The sequence below is a fragment of the Phlebotomus argentipes genome, unplaced genomic scaffold, assembly GCF_947086385.1.
Source record: "Phlebotomus argentipes unplaced genomic scaffold, Phlebotomus argentipes genome assembly contig_15, whole genome shotgun sequence".
NCBI lineage: Eukaryota > Metazoa > Arthropoda > Insecta > Diptera > Psychodidae > Phlebotomus > Phlebotomus argentipes.
Window position 1 is genome coordinate 7,812,134 of NW_026776181.1, and position 25,571 is coordinate 7,837,704.

Below are 25,571 nucleotides of genomic sequence, written 5' to 3' on the forward strand. Positions count from 1 at the left end.
GTCGCTCAGCTGGGCGACTGTTGACAGCTGATGAGTTGTTTTTCCCAATTTGCGTAGAGAAAACACGCAAAAGCCAGAATTTACTGGGAGATCTCATAATCTCTGGCCACAGTCACCTTCTCTGTCGCTTCTGGAGTCTCTCTCCTGTGGCTCTGACCACGTGTGTCCATGTAGTGAGTGCAATCGAGCAGTAATCATCGGAGTCTTTGTCTCGCGGGGAAACACCAGGAAGTGAGTCAACAAATTCCATGTTTTGCCCTTCTTCTTGACCAAGAGACGCTTTGTCTCGGTGTTTGCAGGCAATGCCGATTCTGTACAGCGTCGTGGCGCGCGGGAGCACCGTCCTGGCCAAGTACGCGGAGTGCGTGGGCAACTTCGCTGAGGTCACGGAGCAGATCTTCACGAAGATTCCGCCCGAGAACAACAAGCTCACGTATTCTCATGGAGCCTACCTGATCCACTATATCTGCGAGGACAGAATCACGTACATGTGCATCACGGACGGTGACTTTGAGCGCTCACGGGCGTTTCTCTTCCTGGCCGAGATCAAGAAGCGCTTCATCTCCACTTACGGCCTCACTGCGGCCACAGCGATCGCCTATGCCATGAACACTGAGTTCTCGCGCGTCCTGTCCACGGAGATGCGCAAGTTCAGCGACGCCGTGGAGTACGACGCGCTGTCACGCGTCCACGGACAGATCGACGAGCTGAAGGACATCATGGTGAAGAACATCGAGAACGTGACGGCGCGCGGCGAGCGCCTGGAGTTGCTGGTGAACAAGACGGAGAACCTGAGGAATACGTCGGTGTCCTTCCGTCACACGTCCCGCAATCTGGCGCGGGAGATGTTTTGGAAGAACATCCGCATGTACGTGATCCTGGGCGCCATTGTCGTCTTCATCATTTATGTGATCGTGAGCATGGCGTGCGGGGGCCTCGCCTGGCAGTCTTGCATCCGAAAGCAGTGAATCCCTGAGTATTATCAAATACCCCGCTCACTATCTCTTATTTTACCACGAAATATTGTGTTTTATCGCGAAAATGTGTGTCCTCGTCTCGGGAACGCCCCCCTCTCCGGGCACGTTTCGGCTCTTGACTGTCCGGGAATAAAAGAAATTAAGCTATTATGTTGATAGATGCAAATATAAGTAAATAATTTTAATAAAACACCTCTTTTTGTATTGTTGTGGGATGAAAAATAGCTCTGAATGTGGGAAAAATGATTAATTTCGCAACTTTCTCCAAAGTACAGATTTTGACCGCGAATCTTCTGCCAAAAGAGTGCGTTGGCGGCGCCCAGAGGACAACCCCGAGCAGTGCGCGCGCGTTCCTCCGGGACTTCAGTTGCTCCCCGACCGTCGTGTGAAGTGGTTGTGCGCTCGGTGATTCCCCGAAACTACCCATCTCTGTCCCACCAACGTGAGTAAATGTGCCAAAAGTGTTTTTGTTGTTTCCACGCTCTGGCGGGAGTTTTCCTTCGGGTGCACTCGCCCTCCCTCTCTGGCTCACGCGCTCCAACGGGGGATGAGTGGGAGAGGTGTATCCACCGCGCCCAAAACCACCCCCTGACTTGCGAATTTTCTCCATGCCAACCTCCTGGGGGCGCTCCTGTGCTGCGAAGGCTCTCCAACAGCGGGAAATCCCGAGATTCCCAAGCACTTCCGCGCATTCCCTCATCTTCTGTGTGTTTTGACGCTCTCGAGAGGCTGCTTTTTTTGCCTGACAGCCAAAAATAGATCCACAGATGATTTATTGGCTCACTTCCTCTCCAGCGCGAGGCTGAGGAGCGCCCGAAGGCGCGCGGAAGGCCATGGCCAGGACGCAATCCTGTGCGGGAACAAAGAGGGCGAGAGAGCCACCCTGCATTTTACGACACGTCGTAAAATGCGGGCGCAACGATAGGGGGTGGAATTCCTCGGGGAAAATGAGGGTCCTGCGATAAAGCATCATGGAATTTATTGATATTCTCACTGGGCCGTGAGAATCCATTCGGCAGGCTTTTTATGCAGATAAAACGTGACGCAGCGCGTGGGTTTTGGGATTAAACTGCAGAATTGCACGCGAAGGTGTTGGAATTCAAATGAGAATTTTCACTTTTCACCATGTTTTTGGGGTGTAGAAATCAAGTAGAAATACGAGAAAAGAGTTCTTGAATTAAAGTTTCTGCTTGTAAGATTCTTCGGCTTTAAAAATTGAAATAAATGCAGCATCTCAGCAATAGTTAAGAGATTTACGTTATTCATCTCCATTTATTGAGATTTTACAGTATTTTCACTATCAATTCCATCAATTTACTTCGTCTTTCTGATCAGAGTCTTTCTGTCCATTCTATTTTCCCCGCAGGATAACGAAAAACCACCAGAAACGTATTCACTCTAGTGTAGTTTAGCCAGTGATTTTGAACGCTTTTTTGGACATGGAAGAGTGCGGAAAGTGGCGGAAATTCGGGAGTGTCTGAGAAGGGATTAGAGTAAGTGCGCGTGACGATGGATAGCTCACCGGATTTGTCGCTGAAACTCCGGCGTGGATCTTCGGATTCGCGCGAATCCTTCTACATGGATTTCGCCCAGGGCATCGACTCGGACATTGAGGAAGTGACGACGATCGTCGAGCCGCCGCCACCTGTTGTGGTGTCGCCGCCGCCGCCGGAAGTTGTTGTGCCCGTGCAGGAGGTGCTGATCGCTCCGCCGGTGATTGTCGAGGAGGAGGACGAGGCCATTTTGAGCGATGCGGGCGAGGAGGAGATTGAGGAGGAAGAGGAGCAGGAGGAGGAGGAGCCTGAGGAGCAGGAGCCTGAGGAGGAGGTCGATGAGGGACTAGAGGTGGAGCCTGAAGAGGTGCCCGAGCCCGCTGAGGTGGCACAAAGTGTGGAAGAGAAGGAAATTGAAGCGGAAAGTGAACCTGAGGAAGTGAATTTGGGTGATGTTGATGAACAGCCAGCGGTGGAGGAGGAGGAGAAAGCCAGCGCCGTGGAGGAGCCTGAGACGCCCGAGCAGGTGGAGGACGACACTGAATCTCACACGACCTCTCTGCCGCCGCCCCCAACCCCGCCGCCGCCGCCCACGGACATTGACGAAAGGTGAGTGACTCTCCCCCAATTGCTGATCAATCATCTATTTGTAGAGCTGGAATTTTGTCACCCTCCTGGAGTTTCCTCGCCTCGGGTAACTGGAGAAATCCACCTTTTCCCCGCTTTGCTGGGATTTCTTGAACCCCCTCCGCCTTCGTGTCCTTTGACGACGGTCTGGGGCTGGGGAGTGCTCAGGAATCTCATGAATTTTCAGTTGGGGGAAGCCACATCATTTTTCTCTCGTTATGCTTTCAGTTATGTGTGCGAGCGGATGGTTTATGTGGGAAAAACGGGAGTGAAAAGGCACGAAGCAAGGTTCAATGGTCATTTCGTGTGGTCTTGAACAATTGTTCTCCATACGTTTGCTGATTTCCCGGCTTTTCCCTCATCAATTTGAGTAATTTGAGTAATATTTTTGGGTGCAGAAAAGTGGTGGAATTCTTTAATGCTGGGTTTTCATTGAATATATCAACGGAATGAACATATGAAGTGCTCTCAAACTCAGCATTTTCACTATATATTTTAGAGACAACATTTGTTTGCCACATCTTGAGACCACTTTTGAGATTTATGGTGTTCCCTGAATGGCAATTCTGTTCACCTTCTTTGTGGCTTTCTCGAATGGCTGTGACTCTCTCTCCCTCGAGTGTCATGAATATTCACTTTCCCCCGGCATTTCCACTTTTCTCTGTCGCCTTTTTGTGTGCTGCCTGAAAAGAGAGCGCTCGATTCCTGTGCGGAACTCGAGTCGGGATTAGAGTGTCTGGCGATGCACCTCGCTAGAGTGCGAGTGTGTGGATTGCGCGATGTGGGTGAGATGGAGAGGAAGATTTCAATCAGGAAAGTGACCTTCACAGCATTCCGTGGCGCGATTGTGTGCGTTTGTCGAGTGGTCGGAGTGATCAGATGATCGCTGGGGCCGCTGGGGAGCCCAAAGAGACTCAGTGTCTGTGGCGCGAGTGGCGATGATGCAGAGCATTCCCAGCGCTGTTGTCAGGTGGTCGCGCGGTTCCTCAAACTCACAATTGAGTTGGCTGCAAAGTGACTTAATTCCCACCTCAATCTGGCCAATTTTCCAGCTCTAGCAACGATGTGGGCAGCGAGCAATTGGCCGCTTCGCCATCATCGGCCAACAATACGATCGTCTCACCGGAAACACTGAGTCACCACACGTCTCCGGCCAAGTCGCCGCCTCTGCTGCTGCAGGCTCCAAAGTCCCCGCCGTCGCACCATGTGACCATCGACGAGAGCCCGCTGAGGTCGTCGCGACCGCAGAGCCCGCCCAGGACGGGCACAACGTCCGCCGAGGCGCTGATCTCGCACGAGTCCGAGACGTGCATCGTGGAGACGAGGAGCTCCACGCCAAATCAGCTGGCCCTGTCGACGCCCACGTGCTCCACCAGCGGCACCACGCAGCACCTGGCGCTGCTCTATCACCACACCACGCACCAGCACCTGCATCCCATCCTCACGCAGTCCAGGCGGCTCTCGCGCCTCCCGGAGACCTCCATGATGCGCTATTCGGCGGCTCCGCAGAAGGAAATCCGAGCGTGAGTACAGAATGAGAGTTATTTATGCACAGATTGAAGAATTATCTCAATAATCATAAAATCTCAAGATTCAATGATCTTTATTCTGCAAAAAAAATCACTTTTCCGACTGTTCGTTATGAGTATTTACGCTCTTCAACTTCGAATTAGCCTGAAAAGGTTCTCGTGCTTCGCAATTGCGCTGAGCCACTGCGAGGTCTAATCTGTGATTAATTGTTAATTTTTTAATGGCAAACTCCCCTTTTCGCTGCACGCTGATTTGTCAACTTTTTCCCGGTTTCTCGTCCGCACAGAATCGATGCATTCACCACGACTCTCTCGGCGCTCTATGGAAAATTGATCGTGATTATGGGGGTGGCGTTTCCGCTGTCTGAGGTAAAGAGCGTCCGCCGGGTGGGATGACAATTGGCGGAAGTGGGAGATTTTCCGCGAGAGAACGACAAATTGGCAGAAAGTCTCCAACACTCTTCCGACAATTGGCCTCGCACGCTGCGGTGTGGAAATATTTCAATTTTCACCCTCAATTAAAATGTATTTTTCCCCAACCCGGAACTTGTCCAGGTCATCTCCACGTACATTCCGCCATCGTTCTATGAGGTGAGAATTTGGTCGGTGGGTTTTTTGGGGGATTAAAATGTGATTAAGAGAGATTGTTCACTCTTCGCAGAGCTTCTATCTCTATCTCTACATCGGCAGCATGGTGTTCCTGCTCTTCATGTACGCCACTCTGCTGTGGGGCCGCCCGAAGACCGTCTACACGACGAGTAAGGGCTTTGAGACGAGGGATGAGGGGTTTTGGGGACTCTCGAGTACAGCGATTTTCCTTGCAGGTGTGAAGCAGACCAAAGCGCCGCCCAAGAGGTCGTCATCGTGCAGCTCCAACAGCGGAAATGAGTCCGACCGGGAGAGCGAGGGCAGCTCGGGGAACAGGCAGCTCAATGTGGCCATCTCGCCGCCCCCCAGGAGGCCCTCCCTCTTGCCCGTGAGCGCCTCTGGGCAGCAGCACTATGGCAGCTTCTACCTGCGAATGGGAGCCGTTGGTGAGTCGATATTTTGGCACTTTTATGCATAACACGCGTAAAAACCATGTTTCAGCAAAAATGATATTGATTATGCTAAGCGATGGGCACTTTAGTGCGCTTTTACGACATATTTTCTGCATTGAGCTTTTATTGGCTGTGAATTTTAATGAAATTTATATGGCAAATTGAATTTTCCTCTCACCACAGCACTTTGAGTAATACATTTTTCCCTTTAAACTAATTTGCCATATCGGAAAAGGGATAAATTAAATGCTTTTATGTATTGATTCTCCTCTTCCTGGAAAAAGAATGTTGTGAGATGAAAAATTCCACTTGACTTCAGAGATAGAGAGAAACTTTGTCAATACTTTTCACCATCAGAGTTTTCTTTTGCCACTCAAAAGTTTTCGTTGCTCTACGGGAGAAAAATCAGACGATGAAGTTAGCTGAATTGTCTCATTTTCTACTTTAAAGCTTTCGGCATCGGGAGTATGATTTACTCTGGTCTGGAGTTTGGGCAGTACTTCGAGCTGGAGAGGGACACCAAATGCCACAATGTGCTCCTGGCTCTCACTCCGGCCACGAGGATGGCGTTCATTTTCATTCAGATGTACTTTATCTTCCTGAATAATGAGGTACGTGTGCGCCTGTTCTCGCAATTAATTCACCCAAAGAATTCACCAGTCTTTTGCCAAGTGGCGCGGAAGTAATGTCGCCCGGGAAAAAGAGGGGAATCGCACACCTCATGAGCGTCCTTTTTCCTTTTGCAGCAAATTAAAGTGTATCGACACAAAATTCTGGCGCGATTCGGCCTCATGCACATGATCGGCACGAATTTGTCCGTGTGGCTGAACGTCCTTATTCAGGTGAGTGGGTGGAATTGTGTGAAATTGATATGAGCCAATAAATTCTGTCTGCTTTGTGTGGTCCTCTGCAGGAGACGAAACATGAGATTCTCACTTTCTACGATCCGGAGAACAGAACACTCAAGATTTCCCATCGATTGGGTGAGTTTTTCCACCTTTTTATCTTCTGATCGGGGCCCTTAGTCGCTCTTTAATCCCCCTAAAGTGCTTCCGATTGAACAGAAGGGGGATTTTATTCACTGAGTTATATTCTTTGAAGCATATAAACAGGCAAAATATATACATTTCTTGGCCCAATTTAGGAATTTTGCAATTACAATTAGAGATATTTTAAGGACAAAAATCTCTGTGTTCTGAGTCACCTTGTCTAATCTCTCTCTCTCTCTCTCTTCAGGCCACAAGACAGCCATTCATCCTCCGGACACATCGGTTCACTTGCGCGTTCCTCGCGGGCTGAAGGGTCCTCACCACATCTTTGAGTGTCGCCGGACGAACATTATCGGAACGCTGGTGCAGGACGCGTCGCCCTTCCTTTTTCCCTGCACCATTGAATATTCGCTCATCTGCGCCGCTATTCTCTACGTGATGTGGCGTAACGTGACCAATCCACCTCAGGAGACGCCCGTGCGACGGGACTTGTCCTCCTTCAAGCGCTCGCCTCATCACTACTCCGTGGACTGCGCCAGGGCGCACAAGGGCCTCTTCGTGGGCATCCTGATCCTCGTGTTGACCATCATTTCGCTGATTCTCTTCTTCGTGCTCATCTCGCGGCCGGAGTTTGTGGCCTTCGCCGTGACGGAGGTGACGGTGTGCGAGCTGACGCTGTACGCCACGGCCACGATTGCCACGCTGATCGGCATGATTCAGGTGAGGCATTTGCAGTACGACGCGGAGAGGAGCTTCCAGTTGGACGACATCCTGCTGGTGGGCGCGCAGTCGGGACTGTTCCTCTACAGCACTTTCACAGTCATCGGCGGCCACTTCACGCTGCGCAAGGACACGATTCTCGTGCTGATCAACGCGCTGGCGTCCATTGTGCAGACCGCCTGCCAGACAATGTTCATCCTGGACGCGAGTCGCAGAAACGCCGCCACGCCGGAGCACATCCGCAAGAAGCCCGGGCGCGAGATTGTGACGTTCCTGCTGGTGGCCAATCTGGCCATGTGGGCCATCAGCACGCTGGAGAAATCCCGCGCCGAGAGCCACCCGATCCAGCTCAACTTCTACGGTCTCTGGGCGTGGACCATCATCACGCACGTGTCCATGCCGCTGGCCATCTTCTACAGGTTCCACAGCACCGTGTGCCTCTGTGAGATCTGGAAGAGGGCCTACAAGCTCAAGCCCACGTACATGTGAAGACTTTCACGCCAAAATACTCTCTTTTTAACCTCTTAAGAACGTATTCAACAACATATTACTCATCATCATTATCAAGTTTAATGTTATAAAATCGTATTTTCTGCGGACAAAATACGAAAAAAAAATCTTTCCTTATGATAAACCAAAAAAATGAAGAACAAAAATAATCAAACGAAAGAATGAAACTTATCCCAAAGACAAGTCTAGTGTAAAGCCGTAGATTTTAGAATCGTAGGTCTTCTCTTCCCTTTTAATTCCCTATACAGAAATGCATTTTTTCGATGGATTTTGGGACATTTTGATAAAATATGACAAGAGATTTATTAGAAAGTGTAGAAATTAAACGGGAACAATCTTTTTTGAGAGCATTTTTGATCCATTTGTACATTGCTATGAGGGATTTACAATCGATATAGGACACTATTTTTTCACAATCAATTGTTTTTCACAATTCTCTAGGTGAAATCTCTCAAATTTTCATTATGTAGGTTAGGATCTTTATCAAGGATATGGGAGAATAGGATGAGGAGATAGTGTGCAAAAGGCATTGTGTATATTTTAAATTTGTGAATCAATCTTCCTTTTGGCCATTTTGATGACAAGTTTTTGCATATTTTTCAGAGTGGAAAATCGAAGAATTTATATTGTGTAATTGAAAGGAAAAAAGTCTAGTTATGACGCTTTGCAGATATATTTATTTATTCGAGAGTTGCAAAATGATATTGTGTTGTTTTTTAGTCTCAGCAATACTCTTTGTGTTTTCTATTGATGAAATATTATATACCGATTCGGGGGATTAATGTAGCGTTTAAGGAGTTATTTATTGCTTAGCGTGGATTCGGATTATCAGGTTTTGCCAGCAAAAATCTGTATTTCAATCAAAATGTCTAACCAAATCGGCCCAATGGTCGCAGGGGAGATTTTTTGTAACTTATTGCATTAATAATATTAAACGATATTTACAGAAAAAATGTATTTAATGTTTGTTTCTCGAAGTGATGGTGACATAACGGCTAATCCTTCCAGATTTCCAGGCGGCGTATTTTGCCACAGTGGCGCTGGCGGTACATAGTGGAACTGTCAAGTGTGTGTTGTTTTGGATTTGTGTGTGAATTTTTCTGGGCATCTAAGGAGCGATAAGAAATCATCCGGGAGGGCAGAAATTCGTGGAATTTGATAGGAATTTGTCGGCAAACATGACGTCAATGTTTGACCAGTACAACAAGACCCTGAAGCGGGACGAGAGCTCTGTCAAGAGCAGCGCAGTTACGCCCACATCCAGCGGCTACATCTCGGTCAGGATGTCGCAGGAAGCGCCCATCTTCGGGAAGCTGAAGATGAACATCTCCATGCCGCACGTCATCAACCACTTGGTAGTCTCCAACGGATGGTTGATGCTCGTGATGGCCAATAATGTGGTGTTCCGGATGCAACTCGTCGACATCAATCGATCGGACGGTAAATTTACAATGTTCTCCCCATCCGGAATGCGTCTCATGCTGCTTCATACTTGCAGAAGTCGCACTGGAGAAGTACACAGCAGGTCAGGAGATTTCTAGGGTGTTCCTGGACCCCTTGGGAGCGCATCTGTTGATTGCTTTGGTGCCGAAGTCCACACAATTCGTCCCAGAACTGCTGTATTTGCACAGAAGCCAGAGCAAACCAAAGAGAATCGACAAGTTCAGAGATCATGAGATTACCTGTGTTGCCTTCAACTATGAAAATGACTCCGAGACGTCCACAGGAGCTATTTTGCTGGGCACAAGCCGAGGACTCATCTTCGAAGTGGAATTGGCAGTGGAATCTGATAAAGTTGTCCACAACAATTGGAAGCAGGTGAGTTTTTCTCTCTCCTTGACAATGGTCAGGAAGTAGAAGTAAATGGTCTTTATCTTGCAAGCTGCCTAATTATCTGCCTCTGTATGGAAGCAGGGATGATGAGGGATTGGTAAACTCCCTTCTAGAAACTGTCTTTTGTCTATCTGGTGTCTAAAACATTCGCTTTCGTTTTAGGTTTTTGATATCGGGCGGAATGAGAACATCCCAATCACAGGGATTGAGTACTTCAGAGTCCCGAATACCAGTGAATACATCGTCCTGGCCACAAGCGTGGATCGCTTCTACAAATTCCAGGAGACGATCAAGTCAGACGACAGACAGCCGCTGCAGTCCATCTTCAACTCCTACTTGAATGTTCCGGAGGACATCCAGGACTTCCACGAGATCAAGAGTGTGGCCAAGGGGAAGACAACAAAGCTGAGGGTCTGCTATGACTACAAGAGTCACTTTCCGCGCTCCTTCGGCTGGATCACGGAGCCCTGCATCTTCTACGGTGAGATGGACGCCAAGAGCGACTCTCCGGCCAGGATGGTACACAACAAGCGGATTCCCTTCCCAGAGAACGAGAAGAATGCCCCTGTGGCTTTCGCTTTGACGGATTTCCACGCCATTCTCGTGTATCCGGACCACTTGACGGCGATCTCGCTGCTGAACTATCAAGTGGTTTACGAGGAGTTTATCAGCGAGAATCTGGGACCGCTGCAGAACGCCGTGAGAGACTATCGCGAGAACGTGATTTACGTGTACAGCACGAAGGTGATCTTTCGCATTCGCGTGACGAATGAGGAGCGCAATGTGTGGCAGATCTACCTGGAGAAGGGCGAGTTTGACAGGGCGCTGAGGTACGCCAAGGATAATCCTGCACATCTGGACATTGTCCTGTGCAAGCAGGCCGAGCAGTGCTTCAACCGGAAGGAGTTTATCGAAAGCGCTAGGCTGTTTGCCGAGACGAAGAGCAGCTTCGAGGGCATTTGCTTGAAATTTTTGGAGATTAACGAGAACGAGGCGCTGATGATCTTCCTGCGGAAGCGCCTGGAGGGCTTGAAGGCGCAGGACAAGAGTCAGATTACGATGCTGGTAGTGTGGATGGTGGAGTTGTTCCTCACCGAGATGGCGAGGCGAGGAGACAGCCAGGAGCAAGTGAGAGTGCTGCAGAGGGACTTTGATGTCTTCATGAACACCCCGCGCGTTGTGGAGTGCATGAAGACCAACCGATCGGTGATCTATGATCTGATGGCCTCCCACGGAGATGCCCACAATCTGGCCACCTTCACTGCCGTGAACAGGGACTTCGAGAACGTAGTGAATCAGCACATTGCTCTGGGGAAGTTCCTAGAAGCCCTGAACGTGCTCAGAGGGCAGAATCGCCCTGAACTGTTCTACAAATACGCTCCGATTCTCATGGAGAACATTCCGGCAGAAACTATTGCCGCCGCCATGGCGCAGGGAAAGCGTCTGGATCCGGTGAAGCTCCTGCCGACGCTCATCGTGTTGGAGAGTGATGTGCACGTGACGGAGATCATTCGCTACTTGGAGTACTGTGTTCACTTGCTTGGCTGCTCAGAGACGGCAATTCACAACTTCCTCATCAAGCTGTATGCGCAGAATCGCAGCGAGAAGCTGATGATCTTCCTCGAGACGCAAGGCAAGGACGTCTCCATGATCCACTACGATGTACATTACGCTCTACGAGTCTGTCGACAGCACAATGTGGCCGAGGCATGCGTCTTTCTGCAGTGCCTGCTAGAGATGTGGCATCAGGCAGTCGAGTTGGCGCTCACGGTGAACACGAAACTAGCTCAGCACACAGCCTCCATGGCTCCGGACAGAGATCTCCGCCGGAAGCTGTGGCTTCGCATTGCCGAGCACGAAATCCGCGGTCGGGAGGATGTGAAAGAAGCACTGGAACTGCTTCAAGAGTGTGATTTGCTGCGCATTGAGGATCTTCTGCCTTTCTTCTCGGACTTTGAGCGCATCGATCACTTCAAGGAGGCAATTTGCGATGCCCTGAAGGAATACAATCTGAAGATTCAGGAGCAGAGACGCGACATGGATGAATCCGCGAAGTCTGCGGAGAAAGTTCGCGCCGAACTCCAGTCATTCCGCAACCGATCAGTGACCATCTCAGCCTCTGACCAGTGCACGATTTGCAGCGCTGCGCTGCTCGTGAGGCCTTTCTTTGTCTTTCCATGCGGTCACAAGTTCCACGAGGACTGCCTGGAGAAGCACTTGGCTCCGCTGCTGGGCGCTGAGGCGGCGCAGAGACTCTCAGGACTAAAGCTGAGGCTGAGCATGTTGGGCGCCGGCGAGGGAGATGCCCAGAACGCCCGGGAGGCTCTAAAAGAGGAGATTCAGAGCATCGTGGCGGCGGATTGTTGCTTCTGTGGCGAGCTGACCATCGAGACCATCGACAAGCCCTTCATCAGCGACTGGGAGCGCGTCCGGAACGACTGGGAGTAAATATTGTATTCTAGCATTCTGCCTTTCATGTGATCTATATTATATCTAGAGAAATATTGGAAATATATCTTGTTTGTTTTTCATCATATCATCATTTCTCCAATTTGGGGATGATTCAGCGCGACCGTTTCCTTTCGAACGCCCAAAGTCGTGAGGTTATGTCACGCTCATCCCCACCCCGTGGCCTGGCTGCCCCTGCGGCGCTCGGGCAAAAAGAGTCGGCCATTTTTGCTCACTCGCCTGCCATATGGCGTGGCGCGAGTGCGAGCGAGACGGCCGGCTGTGCCCAGATGTGCCCAGATATGAAAAATTGCCCGCGAGAGTGTGTTGCATGTTGCGAAGGAGTGTCAGAGGCGAAGTGCAAGTGTGAGAGCACAATAGTGGCGAGATTTTTCCTTCATCGCGATAGAGCGCGAGTTTGGCGACATTGGCCCGTCATTCCCAGCCTTTTTCCACGCGTGCCGCGTGCGTGAGTGCATCAGTTGACCCGGCAGTGGCATCGGCGTGTGCCCGTGGTGGAATTTGTGTGACTTGGGGCGCTTCGGGGGTGGAAAAACGTTGCTTTTCTCGCTGGTGGAGTGTCGTTTTGTTGTGTATTTGAAATGGCTGCCACGAGTGTGGTTGTTCTGGATAGGGGAAATAATACCACTTGCACCATTAATTTACATGGTAAGTGACAATTAGGCGGTGGCGGATGGTGGAAATATTGCTCTTTGGTTGGCGTGAAAAGGGTGCTGTGTGAAAATTAGGCGATGACAAGGCCATTTTCAATTGGAAAAGTTCATATGAAAAAAAGCGCGTGGACACACACACACTCGCGCCGCTGCTCGTGTGCACACCGATGCGCCGCGTCGCGTGTGTGCGTCGAAAAACAACATGACAGAACTCAGGGGGCAGCACTTGGGGGGTGCGCGCAGAGGGCGTCTCTGTCGGCCTCCTTTTCCCTCCACTTTTTGCGCGCCGCACTCTCGGGCTCCCGGATCGGCGCCCGGAAAAGCCCGGGTCGCGGGCCCCTTTCTCCCCGCGGCCGCCCATTGTGTGTTTTCTCCTAATGATGATGACGAAAATTAACGCGAGAGCGAGAGGAGCGCGCTTTTTGCTGGCTCTTTCCAAAGCAACGCAGTGTAAAAAAGCAGAGGCTAAATAATAGAGAATAAACCATATAATAACATTTTCGAGCTGTGCGGCGGAGAAAAAAACACGAGAGAGAAGGGAAGTGTTGAAAAAAGATGGGCAAAAACAGTGAATTTTCAGTCGCTGTGCGGCTTTTATTGCATGTGTACAAGACACACTCTTTCCGAGGTGTTTTCCTGCCACTACACATATTTCTCTCTCGATTTTCGGCTGCAGAGCTCTAATTGTTTGTTTTTTGCAAATTTCTAATGAGACATACACAGTGCACATTAAAAATATAGTACCTCAGCTTGTGATGAAAGTTCAGCAATTGACGTGAAACGGAGACATATAAAAAGGGGGTGAACAAGTGCTCAAATGGGTGTCTTTTCGCTTTTCAGGCGCCACAGTGGTTTCCTGGAGAGTCAACAATCAGGAGCAGTTGTTCGTGAGGTGAGTGAATTTATTATTGATTATCCGGGAATGGGCGGGGCATTGAAGGAGGCGGAGCTCTCCATTCGCCAAACTGTTAAGTGCATGTTTCCAACAGTTTTCAAGCGAAGTCAGTGAATAAATCATTGTTCAATGTCCTAAATACGAGAGAAAATTGCATTTCTTAGGAAATATTCAGCTGTGCGGTGAAAGAGAAGAAATTCAGCTTTCCACGGAGGATTTTCTTACAGCAAAAAGTGCTCAGCCATTTTCCTGACCAGGGTCGTAGCCAGAGTGCTCCAGTGATTCGCTGGGCTGTGAATTGCTGGAATGTTTCGCGCACTGAAGGGCCATAGGAAAGAAATTCCCCAATTGTGGGATTCACTGGCGCGGGGGCAAAAAGTCGGGCATCATCTGGCTGAGCTGTGGGAGGGGCGGCGGAATTCTTGGGGGGCGAATCTTGGGAAAGCGCACCGAAATGCATGTTGGGAAAAAAGAGGCGAGGCGAGGTGTGGGCAGAAGTGGGTGGGGCGGGTGGCAAATGTGTGTGGTTGAGGCACTTTTTCATCAGCATCATCATCAGGCAACCGGGAAAAAAAGGCACGAAGAGGAAAGCACACAAATTCCCTCGATCGATATGGGGAGGAAATTATGGCAAGAGCACACACTCGACTTTTAGAGGGAATATTTGAAGGGATTACGATGTGGTTTTTCCTGTGGCTCGTTATTTATACACATATTTGACGGGGGGATTTGACAGTGACAGATAATTACTGTCAAAGTTTGAATTCAAATTGGCAAAAGAGGAGGAGAGCTGAAATGCGCTGCAAACAGAATCGACCAATTCATCTCTGTTCTCGTGTGCGGAGCGCTTTATTTGAAAACAGTAGCGCCTAGTTTTTGTGTCAAATCCCATTTCCGACGAGCATTTCTTGTTGGCTTGTGTTCCACAGTTTCGCTTCCAGTGTTTTCCCTCCGTCCAACTTCTTCCTAATGCCCCAATCTTTCTCTCTCATTCTCCACCCAAATTCTCTACGTCTGTCTTCAGCCTTTTTTCTCACCCATCGTCCAACTCTTCTCGGGATTTTCTCGGAGAATGAATGTCTCTCTCTTTTTTTTGTCGACACTCCGTCAATTGTCTTGTGCGCGCGGAGCTTTTCACTATATCTGGGCGAGCGCGGTGGAAAAAGCGCGGGAAAAAAGTCCGCGCGACGACGGGACAAAACCGAAGATGCGATTCGCGATAATTCAACTTCTTTGCCTCACATCCTCTCCATCATTCATTCGTTCTGTGTCCCGGTTTTTGCCATCCAATTTCGCGAGGAGAAGTTCTCTCTTTCGTTTCGCCAATTCTGACCACAAACAATGTATTTACGATTGTGAGGCGCGAGAAAAAAGTGGATGGATTTGCCATTTTCGCTGAGCGTCAATGAGAGAAACAAGGTCGTCCCGGAAGTGCAAAGATTGACGTTGATCTCGCGGGCATGCGAAGTATTAATATTCAGCCGCGATGATGCTTTTGAGACATTGATTGAGTCGTTTTTTTTTGGCACTGATCGCTGAGGAAAAGACTCGTTTCTATGGCTCTTTGATGTTGCTTCTCAAATTGGCGGTGTGACATCTTAAAGGGATTCCATATTTTCTTGAAATGACTTTGCTCTGAGCATCAATTTGTTAATAATCTGAGAGAATTTTATCATAAATCTACTGATAAATCTGCTCGAATTTCTTCTCGTGCTTGAGAGGAGCTCATGTGGACGATTTTCTGTGGCTCTCGAAAGCTTAAACTTTTTCCAAATCACCCCCAAAAGCGGAGTTTTTAATCACCCGAATTGCCTCTCATTGATTTCAAGGGTTGTGGCATTAATTTTAAATGGCATTTCTTCCATATTTCTGTAGGTTTTTGACTGTGATCCAATTGTTTCGTTGTCTGTTTCATATTTAATGCCACCCATTCATTTTGTGTGGCCCAACAAAAAGGTAATTAATCAATTAATCACAGTGATTTATTTCCACTCTGTCTCTCTTCCGTGGCCCAAAGATATTCAATGGCTTGACCTTCTGTTCAAATTTAAGAGTTCCTCGTGCTTTTTGTCCAATTCCGTGTGTGCGCGGAGAAAGGGGATTGTGATGGCGTTTCATCAATCTTTGAGGTCTAGAGAGAAGAATACGGATTCTGTTGAGGATGATTTTTCGTCTCTCTTGCAAATAATACCGATGCTGAGATGCTTTTTATTTCATTTCTTCCACGGAGAGATTTGGTGAAAGAACTGGTTTTCTCCACCGAAATCATTTTCAGAGATTAACCAAAGAGATGATGTATTTTTCTAAGCCATTTATGAGCATGATTACTTCCACTGATGCTCTCCGTGTATTAAATCAGAATTTAATAATCACCTTCAAACTCTCTCTCTCTCTCCCTCTCGCTCTTGGGCGTTTCTCTGGAATTGCTCAGAGATGATTTTGTGTAGTCTTTCGACCTACAATGCAAACACACACTGCCAATGGATAAAAACCCATTTAAGTCCTGAAAAGTGAATAGGAAAAAAGTGTCTTCCTAACTTTTCCCACTCCATCTTTTGTCATTGCAGCAAATTGGCGGTTTTCGATGGCAAAAAAGCAATTAGAGGAGGAATTCCATTTGTATTTCGTAAGTTTTCTCAACTCATTTTACTACACACACGAGAGTGTCTCTCTTTTTTTTGTCCCGTGAATCACGCGCGGCAAAAAGTGGCGAGAATGGAGATGCTTCTGAAAGGAGCGCAATGAAGAGAGGAGAAGAAGAAGTGGTCAGTGATTGGAAAAAGAGAGACACTCAATGAAGCATGTCTTGATGACTTTATTCAAATGCCTCTGTCCGTGACTGATTCGCTTCTGTCGCGCCAAACAGCACAATTTGGCCAGTGGACGTTTGGGCCGCAGCACGGATTCGCCAGGATTACGAGATGGGCGCTGGAGAGGGCGCCGGAAAGACTGCCCACCGGAGACGTCGAGGCCGTCTTCAGTCTCATGGACAACGAATTCACGCGCTCAATGTGGAACTATCCGTGAGTAGATTTGGCCAGAGGTCGCAACAGAGGTTTCTGTTTCCCTCAAACTGCGCAAAATTCTACTAGAAATCCTTTGAAGTGTTCTGAGGCGTCGGTGGAAATCTCTTTGAGCTGATCTCTCGATGTTACTTGCAGATTCCGGATCACTTACCGACTGATTCTGCGCGAGAAGGAGCTGCACTTCCACATCGGCGTGTACAACCCGAGCAAGGACCTCACGTTCTCCTTCAACATGCTCCTGCACACGTACTTGAAGGTGCCGGACGTGCGTCGGTGCCAGATCACGGGGCTGCACGGCTGCACGTTCATCGACAAGACACGCGAGAACGCCATTTACCAGGAGGGGCGCGACGTGGTGACCATCAACGAGTGGACAGATCGCATCTACCAGCACACGCCGTCGGAGCACATCATCACGAATGTGGTGTCGGGCCGGAAGATGCGCGTGCAGAAGTACAACTTCCCCGACACGGTGATCTGGAATCCGTGGATGGAGAAGGCGCGCGAAACGCCCGACTTCGGAGACGACGAGTATCCCAACATGCTGTGCGTGGAGTCGGGCCACGTCTCCAGTCCCGTGATCCTGCTGCCCGGCACCGCTTTCGAGGCCAGTCAAGTGCTGCAGGTGAGTTTCTTGCAACTTCTGCTCCGTTTGCCGTGAAGAAGAGACGATTTTACGTCACTGACAAAATTCCCACTCCTTTCACAGGTGAGTTTCGTGAATGGCGTGTCGGGGAAGCGACGCAGCAAAAAGAACCAGAACCAGAACAACGTCGATTTCAGGTAATCCTCCCGGCATCATCACTTTCTTCCGCACGCGAAATCCTCTCTCTCTCTCTCTTGGCATTTTCTCCTCCCCCCAGATTCTCCCCGTCTGTTCCCCGGTTTATAAACTGAGAGGATTTCCCGCCACTGGATAAGTTTTCCTGTCACTCTTTTGTGACAGTTTTATTGCGCGATCAGCATTTCAACAATGGGTTTTTCTTTCTCTTTATCCCCAACTTTGCCCCCGTCTTGGATTCAGAGATGTAAATAAAATATTTTTAGGGAGTAATTTTTAAAAATGGATAAAGAAAAAAAAAACGATAAATAATGGCTTAAAAGTGAATTTAGTCTCTGTGGTAAGTTATTTGTTAAGTTTTTCTTGGAACAATATAATTTCTTGACTTATATTTTTACACACACAAAAGGTTTCTTTAGACACATTTTTTCTGGGTTAGATTTTTTCTATTATGAATTTTGTTGTAAATATATAGAAGGATTTCAGCAAATCTTTCAATCTATTCGATATGTGAAATATATAAAGAAAAAGAAGGAAGACAAGAAGCATTTTTAACGGAAATTCTCTAGAATGGAGAAGAAATATGGAAAATTATGATAAAAGGAAACATACTTAAATGTACTATAAATAATGAAATAATGATGAAAATCAATTAATAATAAAAGAAAATATTGAAAATTCTCTGTCCAATGTATACGATTAGTGAGTTAAAATGCAAAGAAATCAATTATTCGAGGAAATGGGAGGTGAAATGCGAGAAAATAAATGTCTAGGAAGGTTTTTTTTTAGAAGATGAAGTGGAAAATAAGAGGCTGTAAATGCGGAAAATTGTTGACAACACACTTAATAATTCTTTTCAAAGATATCATCATTCCAAAGATGTTTTGTTTAAGAGATGATGCCACACAATTTCTTCAAAAATTCTTGCTTTTTCACGGGTTTTTATTTTATATTCTTTCAAGCATGTTCCAAAATGCGAACATATCACACGATTTTGTGTTTAATTTGACTCTGCAGGTAATCTATTAGTTATTTTTACAATAAATGATTTGTTGCTCAGTGATGAAAAGCCGTTCCATGCCGGCAATTTTCCGGATGGATTCTAAGGGAAAATGTGCAGAAGAACGCAGAATTTTTCTCATTATCTAAATGTAGCAATAAATTTTTCGATCTAAGAAGCGCCAATTCATGATAAACTGTACTTCATTATATAGAAATGATGGTGCAATAATAAATGATGAAAATTTCAACAATTCCCCTGATTTTCAATTCATGTTTTCCGTGCAGCGGGGAAACTTAGTTTTCATGTTCTCCACAGTGAGGCGCGCTTAGCAAAGTGGAGTGAGTTTGAGGTTATGTTGCATCAAAACAAACCCTAATCGTAGGAAATTTCTCCAATTTATTGTGAAAATGAGTGAAAAACGGACAATTTACGTCGGTGGCCTGGCAGAGGAAGTGACAGAGAAGCTCCTGAATGATGCTTTCATCCCGTTCGGGGACTTAATAGACATACAAGTGCCCATTGACTATGAATCTCAGAAGCACCGGGGCTTTGCTTTCATCGAGTACGAGAGTCCGGAAGATGCCGCCGCGGCGATAGACAACATGAACGACTCTGAGCTGTATGGACGCACCATCAGGGTGAACCTAGCCAAGCCGCAGCGCATAAAAGAGGGCAGCAATCGGCCCGTCTGGGCGGAAGATTCGTGGCTCATTAAGCACGCCGGGGCGACGCTAAAGAACACAGATGACGCCCCTGGAGGGCCCCAGGTCGAAGGAGAAACGACTGAGGAAGTGGCCAAGGAGACGAAACCAACAGAAAACAGGAATCCGCAGGTGTACTTCGACATCCGGATAGGGAACAGCGATGCCGGAAGGATAATCATGCTGCTTCGGGCGGATGTAGTGCCCAAGACGGCAGAAAACTTCCGGGCGCTGTGCACGGGCGAGCAGGGATTCGGCTATGCCGGCAGCATATTCCATCGCATCATTCCTGACTTCATGTGCCAGGTGAGAATAAGAGGCTTTGAGAATTACAGTAAGGAGCAAATGTTTAGCATTTTTCCGGGTCTTCGGATGAAAGAATTGTGTCCAATGCTAATTTCGATCAATAACAAATCTGCTTTCCAGAAAAAGTTGCCCTCAAAATAAATGAGTAATTATAGAATACTCGGAATACTCAAAGAAGCCTGATAAGATTAATTCACGTAATTAATCATCCCAACGATCCCAGAGAATTTGTAAACATGATAAGGAATTGTTATCGCCGGTAGTGAAAGCACGAGACTTTCTGCGTAAAAATCAAACTTTTGCTCCTCACTGTAAAATGCGCCTGAAGAATTCCTTTTGACTCTCCGGACAATTCCAGGGCGGCGACTTCACGAACAAAAACGGCACGGGCGGCAAGTCGATCTATGGGCGGAAGTTCGCTGATGAGAACTTCGACCTGAAGCACACGGGCTTCGGGACGCTAAGCATGGCCAACTCGGGGCCCAACACGAATGGCTCGCAGTTCTTCCTCTGCACCACGAAGACGGACTGGCTGAATGGGAAGCACGTGGTGTTCGGGCATGTCATCAGCGGCGCCGATGTGCTGCGCAAGATGGAGAAGTGCGGCAGCAAGGGCGGAGCGCCTACGCAGAAAGTGGCGATCGTGGCGTGTGGAGAACTCAAGTGAGTCCGGTAATAAAATGTCCATTTATTCACTCCTCAAGTCCGGCTGTGCGTCCGGGAGACTTCGTGCCTCCCACTCTATCTGCTGCCCGAGGCCTGACTCTGGCCGCCTGTTGGGGTGTCGTCCTTCTTCTTCTGTTTCTCTCGCATCAGGTCAGCGTCCCTGCAATGAGGCTGCTTTTCAGTGGGGACGGGAATATCAGGCATTCCTCAGCGTGATCAAGTCTCACCTCTGTTTGCGCTGCTCCACCGTCAGTCCGTCAGTCTGGCGCCCCTTCTGCTTTTCGTTTTGCTTCTTCAGATTCTTGGCACGGGCCAAATCTCTCTGATTTCCACCTGAAAAGCATCCGAGATCATCACCTGTCATCCCACCACTTTCCCACTCAAGTTCCGCGCAATCCACGCCGCATCTCTCTGCATACTCACGCGTCATGGTGTCCTGAGGGTGCTAGGGTTGTCTTGGAGGGGCTGTCTTGTCAGTTCCTGCCCGGAAAAGGCTTTTTTCCTCAATTTCTCGACCTCCGCAGAAGTTTCTCGCCCAACAATGGCGAATGTTCCGGAACAGATGTGCGCGCCATCTGTGGCTGAACACGGTTTTTGAAACAAATTGGATTTTATTGAATAATTTTGCGCGATAAATATTCTAACAAGTCAATTTCCACCGCCTCCGGACTGACTGGAGCTGGCGGCGGAATCCTGGCTACTGCTGCCGCCCTGGTCCGTCTCGTCGCACCCTTCGGGCGGCTTGGGCTCCTTGGGTGTCCGCTTCTTCCTCTTCTCCACGTGTCCATAGCAGTGTTCGCACTCGTCCTCGCTCTCGGACGAACTCTCGCCAAAGGTCATCGGTTTGTGATACACGCAGCAGCACTTGGACTTCTTCTTGCCCATGTCCTCATTGTCCACCGTCTCTGAGCCCCACGACACCTTCTTGTCGCTCTTGGGCTTGTGCAGCCGCAGTCGCAGAACGGGCGCTTCCTGGAAGACAGAAGAGTGGAGTTTGATGAGATTAACTATAAGGTAAATATTTACTCTTGGTGTTCTGGTTTCTCTCAGGCTCAAGAACAAATTGATAAGATAAATAGTAGAGCCAAAAAGCAAGAAATTTCACGTTTCTCTGCTTTTATTGACTTGAATTTGTACAAAAGCTAATTTAGAAAAATGCCCTCAAATCACTGGATGACTTTCTTCAGCTTCAAATCTTCAATTTCTTTTGGGCTGTAGCCTAAAATCTCTGCCAGAACCTCATCCGTGTGCTGCCCAAGAGTCGGAGGAGGTGTTCGAACGCTGTTCTGTGCATCGCTGAACACCACTGGCGGTCCCACGACCTTCACAGACCCGGACGCTGGATGAGACACTGTCTTGACCAGGTTTATCGCCTTCACGTGCTCGTCCTCGAAGACTTCCCGGATGGAATTGATGGGGGCGACCGGGAAGGGAGCGTTACTGAAGACTTTCATCCAGTCTGAGGTGCTCTTTTGGCTGAGAATGCCTTCCAGGAGGTCTATGAGTTCCCGCCTGTGCTGCACTCGGAGAGTATTGGTGAGGAACTTGGGATTCTCCGCGATTTCAGGGATGTTCAAGAGGCTGCAGAGTGACTTAAAGTGGGCGTCGCTGCCCGCTCCCAACGTGAGGTAGCCTGAGGTGGTCTTGAAAGCCTGGTAGGGCACGATGGAGGAGTGAGCAGTGCCCCAGCGCTTCGCCTCGATGCCGGCGTTGAGGAAGTTGCCGCCCACGTTGATCAGGCACGAGATTTGGGTAGAAAAGAGGTCCACGTCTATTTTCTGACCTCTTCCGGAGTCTCTCCTAGCCAGCAGGGCGGCCAAAATGGCTCCGTGAGCGTATAATCCAGTCGCGATGTCCGTCATGGGCACGCCCACCTTTGCTGGCGCCCCATCTTCAGCGCCTGTGATGTGACAGAGGCCGCCTTCAGATGCTGCGATCACGTCAAATCCTGGCCTGCTGGCATAAGGTCCTCTGCTGCCATAGCCGGTGATTGAGCAGTAAATCAGGCCCTCGTTGACTTTCTTGAGCGAGTCGTAATCCAATCCAAACTTCTTCAGCTTTCCGGGAACGTAATTCTCCACCAGAACGTCACATTTCCTCGCCAGATCCTCGAAAATACTCCTGCCGAGCTTCATGTCGATGCAGACGCTCCTCTTGTTCCGGTTGGAGGCCATGAAGTACACGGAATCCGGGGAGTTGGCCAGGAACGGTGGACCCCAGTGGCGTGACTCATCTCCCGACCCTGGCTTTTCCACCTTAATCACGTCCGCGCCCAAGTCCGCCAGGATCATTGTGCAGTATGGACCTGCCACTATCCGTGTGAGGTCCAGAATGCGAATCCCCCGGAGAGGAAAGCTCCCAATTTCGGGAGTTCCTTGAGAACAATAACTCTTCACAGCGCAGGGAAATCTCGCAGGAATTCGACACTTTCTCACTAACAACAGCATTTTCACAGTCTTTTAGAACAATAGAGTGTCAGTTGGAGGCCCAAAGGGTTGAAAACTCTCGGAAAACCAGCGGAAAAACAAAAGGGAAACTGAACTAGAGCAAAGTCTTTACCTCTGTGCCATTTGCCGGACGTGCTATCACTTCTGTGGCCGTGACTGTGGGCGCACTCCTCTCCATATTAGCACTTGGTGATGTTGCCATCAAACACACACACTGTAAAGTAATTTTTCTAATGGATTTTCACGAAAAACAACCTCTTCTCACAACTGAAGATTTTTCTACCCCGTCAATTTGTCACGTCAACTATTGTGTTCACCACGAGTGGCGTTGGTGGCGCATTTCACGCGGCCATTTTTGCTCAATGTCGTGCGGATGAGAATTCGTTCTCTAGCAATGTTTTTTGGTTTTTCACACGGAAAATCGTGAGGACACGCAATTTTTCTTATATGAACATCTATCGCGCAATAGAGAGAAGAGATTAAATGTGAAGTACAGTGAGGGCAATGTTTATTTTTTGTTAATTCTACAAGAATCTCTCTGTGCAGAAGCTGCAATATATTTCGAACATTTCACTCATGAAATGTGAAAAATTCTTTTAATTACTATTAGTTTTCTTTCTGAGTTGCATAGATGTGCAAAATAAGTCTAAACTCTATATTAACGACTTGTTCAATATATTGTTCTGCCAAGCCCTGAGTTCAATCAAAATATAGCGCGGAAAATTGTTCTCACTTTGAGCAACTCGCTCTCCCCCATAGTGGTGAGTTTGTCATCTCTCTCTTGCGTGGTGAATAACTCTCTCAGTGGTGTGTTGGTGGCTCTCCTAGCAATGCAGAGATTTTTGAGGTTATCGATCCCTCCATGGAGCTGCATTTCACGGGATTTCCCAAGGAAGCTCCTGTCCGTGCGATCTACAGTGTGGCAAGGGGGCACCCTTAGCAGCTCGACAATGTCAGAGGGCGCCGGGGCGGGCGCCAAAGCTCGGGATTTGGTAAAGTTTCTCGAATTGGTGGGAAATTTAAAGGTAAGTGCTAACTCAAAACAATTATGAAGGTGCTTATTGGCGAATTAGCGCTCTTTCCGGACCACTGACGCCCTAATGACTTGATTGCAGCATCTCAAGAGAACTGGCTGGGTGCTGCGAGACGTTGAAGACTGCGAAACCGTGTCGGCGCATATGTACCGGATGGCGATGGTGACGTTCCTGCTGGACGGCTCAGAGGGCCTGGACAGGCTCAAGTGCATGGAGTTGGCTCTCGTGCACGACCTGGCCGAGTGCACGGTGGGCGACATCACGCCCTACTGCGGAGTGTCACGCGAGGAGAAGAAGAGGCGCGAAATGGAAGCGATGGTGGACATTGAGAAGCTGATCAGTCCGCGAGGAACGCGCATGATGGACCTGTTCCACGAGTACGAGGAGTCCCAGACGCCAGAGTCTCGCTTCATCAAGGACTTGGATCGACTGGACATGGTTCTGCAGGCCTTCGAGTACGAAAAGCGCGACAATTGCGTGGGGAAGCACAAGGAGTTCGTGGATTCCGTGCACGGCAGGAGCCTCCATCCGCTGGTGGGGAGCCTCATCGACGAGATCAAGGCCCAGCGGGCGGCCCTGATGGGCGCCAAGAAGCAGGAGGACTCCAGTTGATCGCGCAATCGACATTCCCATTAGGCTCAATTGACTCACTATTTATTTAGCAGGTTTTTACGGGTTCTCTAGGCGTTTTCCTCGCACTGGGAAATTCTCTCGAAAGGCAGGGTGACCCGAAACACATAGAAATATTATACTAAGAAACATGATGGATACTTAAAATTACTAGAGATGAATTTATTTTTCTCACATTTCAATGGTTTTAATTAGGAAAATACAGCAATATTAAGTGAAGTGAAACATAAAAAATAAGAAATTACTTGTTAATCTATGGAATTTTTCAACAAAAAAACAGAGATTTTCGCGGAATTTGTGAAATTCATACAATTTGTTGTGTGAATGAAATGAAGTTTTTGGACAAACAATATCAGAGAAACAGACAGATAAACAGGCAATTTTCTTGTGAATAACGGCAAATGTTCACACTAGGAAGTGCAATACTTCATCCAAAGATAATTAAACGTTATATTTGAGATGTTTCTGGATGTAATTTTCTTTATTTAATGTCTTGCCTCCGGACTTTTTGCAAAGCAGCAACACTTTATTAGCCTTTAAAGGCTCAACATAGCAATAAAAGGAGGTTAGCTCCGCCCTCTTGAACGCCCCGCCCACTGGCGGAATATTCCTCATTCTTATCTAGTCTTCTGATCTCTTGCAACCAATTAGTGCCTGTAACTAAGTCAGTAGCAGTTTGCAGAACTTGTGCAGTAGAAACTCAGTATTGGTCACCCTGTCGGAGGAGGGAAAAAGTGAGAAAGTAGAAGATGACGAGTGAATAAAGCGCACGAAAGGGCGTAGGAAAAAAAACATAGTTCAATCGATAAAGATATTCCAATTATATTTATTGTAATAGAAGCACAATAACGCGATGAAATAGACGAGATGAACACAATTCTGTCTATTGATGTCTTGAGCGGCCCTGAGACTTCCTGGGAATATCGAATTGTTGAGCCATATTTCGTTTGTTTCAAGTGTAGCTTAAGAAGGATCATTTTCACAAGCAATTTGCACCTCAGCAATCAATGTCAAAGCCAATTTCATGTATATCAATTAAAAGTGATCGCATTTTGAGAGCAAATCTCTCATTTAAATTTCACTTGGCGTCTCGAAAGTCCGTTAATTGTCAGTGCAAAAAATTACTCGCATTTAATTACAACATCTTGTCATTTGAGGTCAAGTCGGCTAATTAATTGTGATATTCAAATCGGACTGACGAAATTAATTAACCCGATGGCAGTGCCACAAGAAGTGGACAAG

General features: G+C 48.1%; 9 protein-coding genes across 10 annotated transcripts; 6 read left to right on the plus strand and 3 right to left on the minus strand.

The window, feature by feature from the left end:
* The first annotated feature begins 27 nt into the window (after positions 1–27).
* Positions 28–1,136, plus strand: LOC132262889 (vesicle-associated membrane protein 7). The gene is made up of 2 exons (XM_059762361.1): positions 28–231; positions 300–1,136. Exon 2 carries the CDS (start codon positions 303–305, stop codon positions 966–968), a length of 666 nt encoding a protein of 221 aa, XP_059618344.1. The 5' UTR covers positions 28–231; positions 300–302; the 3' UTR covers positions 969–1,136.
* Positions 1,137–1,349: 213 nt separating this feature from the next.
* LOC132262885 (proton channel OtopLc) lies at positions 1,350–8,828 on the plus strand. The gene is made up of 11 exons (XM_059762349.1): positions 1,350–1,419; positions 2,344–3,079; positions 4,150–4,620; positions 4,914–4,995; positions 5,182–5,217; positions 5,288–5,384; positions 5,451–5,660; positions 6,117–6,277; positions 6,413–6,508; positions 6,580–6,649; positions 6,903–8,828. Exons 2-11 carry the CDS (start codon positions 2,487–2,489, stop codon positions 7,862–7,864), a joined length of 2,778 nt encoding a protein of 925 aa, XP_059618332.1. The 5' UTR covers positions 1,350–1,419; positions 2,344–2,486; the 3' UTR covers positions 7,865–8,828.
* Positions 8,829–8,943: 115 nt separating this feature from the next.
* LOC132261690 (vacuolar protein sorting-associated protein 18 homolog) lies at positions 8,944–12,221 on the plus strand. Of its 2 annotated transcripts, XM_059760610.1 has the most exons (4): positions 8,944–9,325; positions 9,384–9,703; positions 9,768–9,815; positions 9,881–12,221. In XM_059760610.1, exons 1-4 carry the CDS (start codon positions 9,064–9,066, stop codon positions 12,164–12,166), a joined length of 2,916 nt encoding a protein of 971 aa, XP_059616593.1. In that variant the 5' UTR covers positions 8,944–9,063; the 3' UTR covers positions 12,167–12,221. The 2 variants fall into 2 exon arrangements, with proteins under 2 accessions (XP_059616593.1, XP_059616594.1); XM_059760611.1 differs by lacking the exon at positions 9,768–9,815.
* Positions 12,222–12,448: 227 nt separating this feature from the next.
* LOC132263560 (uncharacterized) lies at positions 12,449–18,795 on the plus strand. The gene is made up of 7 exons (XM_059763372.1): positions 12,449–12,835; positions 13,681–13,732; positions 16,303–16,361; positions 16,602–16,758; positions 16,897–17,386; positions 17,471–17,544; positions 17,625–18,795. Exons 1-7 carry the CDS (start codon positions 12,769–12,771, stop codon positions 17,656–17,658), a joined length of 933 nt encoding a protein of 310 aa, XP_059619355.1. The 5' UTR covers positions 12,449–12,768; the 3' UTR covers positions 17,659–18,795.
* A 76-nt stretch (positions 18,796–18,871) lies between these two features.
* LOC132263561 (peptidyl-prolyl cis-trans isomerase E) lies at positions 18,872–20,219 on the plus strand. Its single transcript, XM_059763373.1, has 2 exons — positions 18,872–19,552; positions 19,911–20,219. Exons 1-2 carry the CDS (start codon positions 18,953–18,955, stop codon positions 20,217–20,219), a joined length of 909 nt encoding a protein of 302 aa, XP_059619356.1. The 5' UTR covers positions 18,872–18,952.
* LOC132263563 (putative SERF-like protein) lies at positions 20,203–20,801 on the minus strand. Its single transcript, XM_059763375.1, has 3 exons — positions 20,642–20,801; positions 20,446–20,551; positions 20,203–20,378 (listed from the first exon to the last, which is right to left on the minus strand). Exons 1-3 carry the CDS (start codon positions 20,646–20,648, stop codon positions 20,294–20,296), a joined length of 198 nt encoding a protein of 65 aa, XP_059619358.1. The 5' UTR covers positions 20,649–20,801; the 3' UTR covers positions 20,203–20,293.
* Positions 20,802–20,848: 47 nt separating this feature from the next.
* LOC132263562 (E3 ubiquitin-protein ligase PPP1R11-like) lies at positions 20,849–23,114 on the minus strand. Its single transcript, XM_059763374.1, has 2 exons — positions 22,778–23,114; positions 20,849–21,190 (listed from the first exon to the last, which is right to left on the minus strand). The coding sequence occupies exons 1-2, from the start codon at positions 22,865–22,867 to the stop codon at positions 20,867–20,869; spliced, it is 414 nt and encodes a 137-aa protein (XP_059619357.1). The 5' UTR covers positions 22,868–23,114; the 3' UTR covers positions 20,849–20,866.
* On the minus strand, positions 21,275–22,765 carry LOC132263559 (succinate--hydroxymethylglutarate CoA-transferase). The gene has a single exon (XM_059763371.1). The coding sequence runs from the start codon at positions 22,663–22,665 to the stop codon at positions 21,385–21,387; it is 1,281 nt and encodes a 426-aa protein (XP_059619354.1). The 5' UTR covers positions 22,666–22,765; the 3' UTR covers positions 21,275–21,384.
* Positions 23,115–23,422: 308 nt separating the features above from the next.
* Positions 23,423–25,364, plus strand: LOC132261713 (5'-deoxynucleotidase HDDC2). Its single transcript, XM_059760646.1, has 2 exons — positions 23,423–23,690; positions 23,781–25,364. Exons 1-2 carry the CDS (start codon positions 23,496–23,498, stop codon positions 24,309–24,311), a joined length of 726 nt encoding a protein of 241 aa, XP_059616629.1. The 5' UTR covers positions 23,423–23,495; the 3' UTR covers positions 24,312–25,364.
* The last annotated feature ends 207 nt before the right edge of the window (positions 25,365–25,571 follow it).